This window comes from Chaetura pelagica, unplaced genomic scaffold (assembly GCF_000747805.2).
Source record: "Chaetura pelagica isolate M959 unplaced genomic scaffold, ChaPel_1.0 scaffold20, whole genome shotgun sequence".
Lineage (NCBI taxonomy): Eukaryota > Metazoa > Chordata > Aves > Apodiformes > Apodidae > Chaetura > Chaetura pelagica.
Genome location: NW_009951958.1, coordinates 2,727,608 through 2,729,059, shown reverse-complemented (window position 1 = coordinate 2,729,059; position 1,452 = coordinate 2,727,608). Strand labels below are relative to the sequence as shown.

Genomic DNA, 1,452 nt, shown 5'->3' with positions numbered 1-1,452 from the left:
GGGGGGACACCAGCAGCCCAGCCAGTGCCACAGGCATCTCTATGCACAGACAGGGGCCATGGGAGGAGGCGGGGGAGCCTGTGGGGGGCTGCCCCACTGCCCCCCATTACCACCTCTGGGTACCTGTGTATCGAGCAAGCAGCCCACTGTAGGGCAGGGAGATGACTTGGCCCCGCAGCTCGCCCTCTGCCCAGTCCTTGGTGGCCACATTGAGGAAGAGCTCGTTCTGCAGCAGCATGTGGGCATCGCGGGCACTGGGGCTCTGCCAGACACCCCAAGCCTGCCACCGATAGAAGACCATGTGAGTTAGGTCAGGGACTTACCCAACGCCCCCCTACTATCCCCTCCAGTGCCACCCAGTGCTCACCAGCCCATCCTTGTAGCTAGGTGTCATGTCAAACAGGATGTTCCTCTTGCTTTTCCGCCGGGGTTTGGTCTCTAGTGTGATGCCCACCACCTCACTGGCAGTGCCCACCACCTGCACCTGCAGGCAGAGTGCTGAGGGTCAGTGCTGGGGAAAAGATGATCCTGGGACTCCTGGAATGAAGAGAGGTGCTTCCCCCCCACTACCTGGAACTCCAGGGTGCCATTCTCATGCAGTGCCAGCTTGGCTGAACCCACGGCCCCCGTCTTGGTTGGCAGCAAGGCGTCCGCTCCGCACAGCACGCTTTGGATGGCTTCAGCCCAGGGAAAGAAGCATGGGGTGGGGGGTGAGGTTGGCATGGGGAGGCATGGCCACCCCCTTGCACCCGTGGGTGCCTGCCCCGTGCTCACTGTCACAGCTGCGGCGGGTGGTGATGGTGCCTGCCAGCTGGCGCGCGTGCTGGCCCTCCGTCTCAGCCACGATGCGGAGCTGCCCCTGCACCAGCCACTGCAGCTCATGGGCAGACAGCTCAGTCAGCACCTCTGCAAAGTCAGGGTCCTGCAGGGGGGAGTGCCATGGCTCAGCCCTGGTGGGCAACACAGCTGCCAGGACTCTTGGGGCAGGGGGTGGCTTTACCTCCAGGGTGATGTTGGCCTGGATCTCCCGCAGTGTCTGGCCATGGTGAAGGATGCGGACCCGCAGTGGGACCCAGGGGGATTCTGGCCATGGCAGAAGGGGTTGGACCTGCTGGACTGGGGGCCTGCGACCACTGTGACCCCCACCATTCCCCCTCTGGATCCCCATATCCTTGCACAACCCGCATCCCAAGCCCATCCATAGATCCCCACACACTCCAGCCCCAAACATGCACAGGTACACACACCCTTCCACTGCATACCCCAAATCATGCCACAACTCCTATCAACACCTCACCCCCCCATGCACAGCCCCTTACCCACCCTGAACTCTACACCCAACCCCTGCACCCACCCGAACCCCACGATGCTGACCCATGCATCCCCAGCCACACACCTGCCACGCACCCCTGCCCCCCAGCCCTACCCCTCCCCAACTCCCCCCTGCAGTGC

General features: G+C 63.4%; 1 protein-coding gene across 1 annotated transcript in view; it reads right to left on the bottom strand.

Moving 5' to 3' along the window:
- CHRD (chordin) overlaps nucleotides 1-1,452 on the bottom strand; it is a gene marked incomplete at its 5' end in the record, with an annotated part of 9,090 nt that overhangs the window by 2,547 nt on the left and 5,091 nt on the right. The window contains 5 exons of the mRNA XM_010000124.1: nucleotides 124-280; nucleotides 368-484; nucleotides 571-677; nucleotides 775-922; nucleotides 1,001-1,083. Of these exons, the coding sequence (XP_009998426.1) occupies nucleotides 124-280; nucleotides 368-484; nucleotides 571-677; nucleotides 775-922; nucleotides 1,001-1,083 (612 nt within the window). The remainder of the gene's footprint in view (nucleotides 1-123; nucleotides 281-367; nucleotides 485-570; nucleotides 678-774; nucleotides 923-1,000; nucleotides 1,084-1,452) is intronic.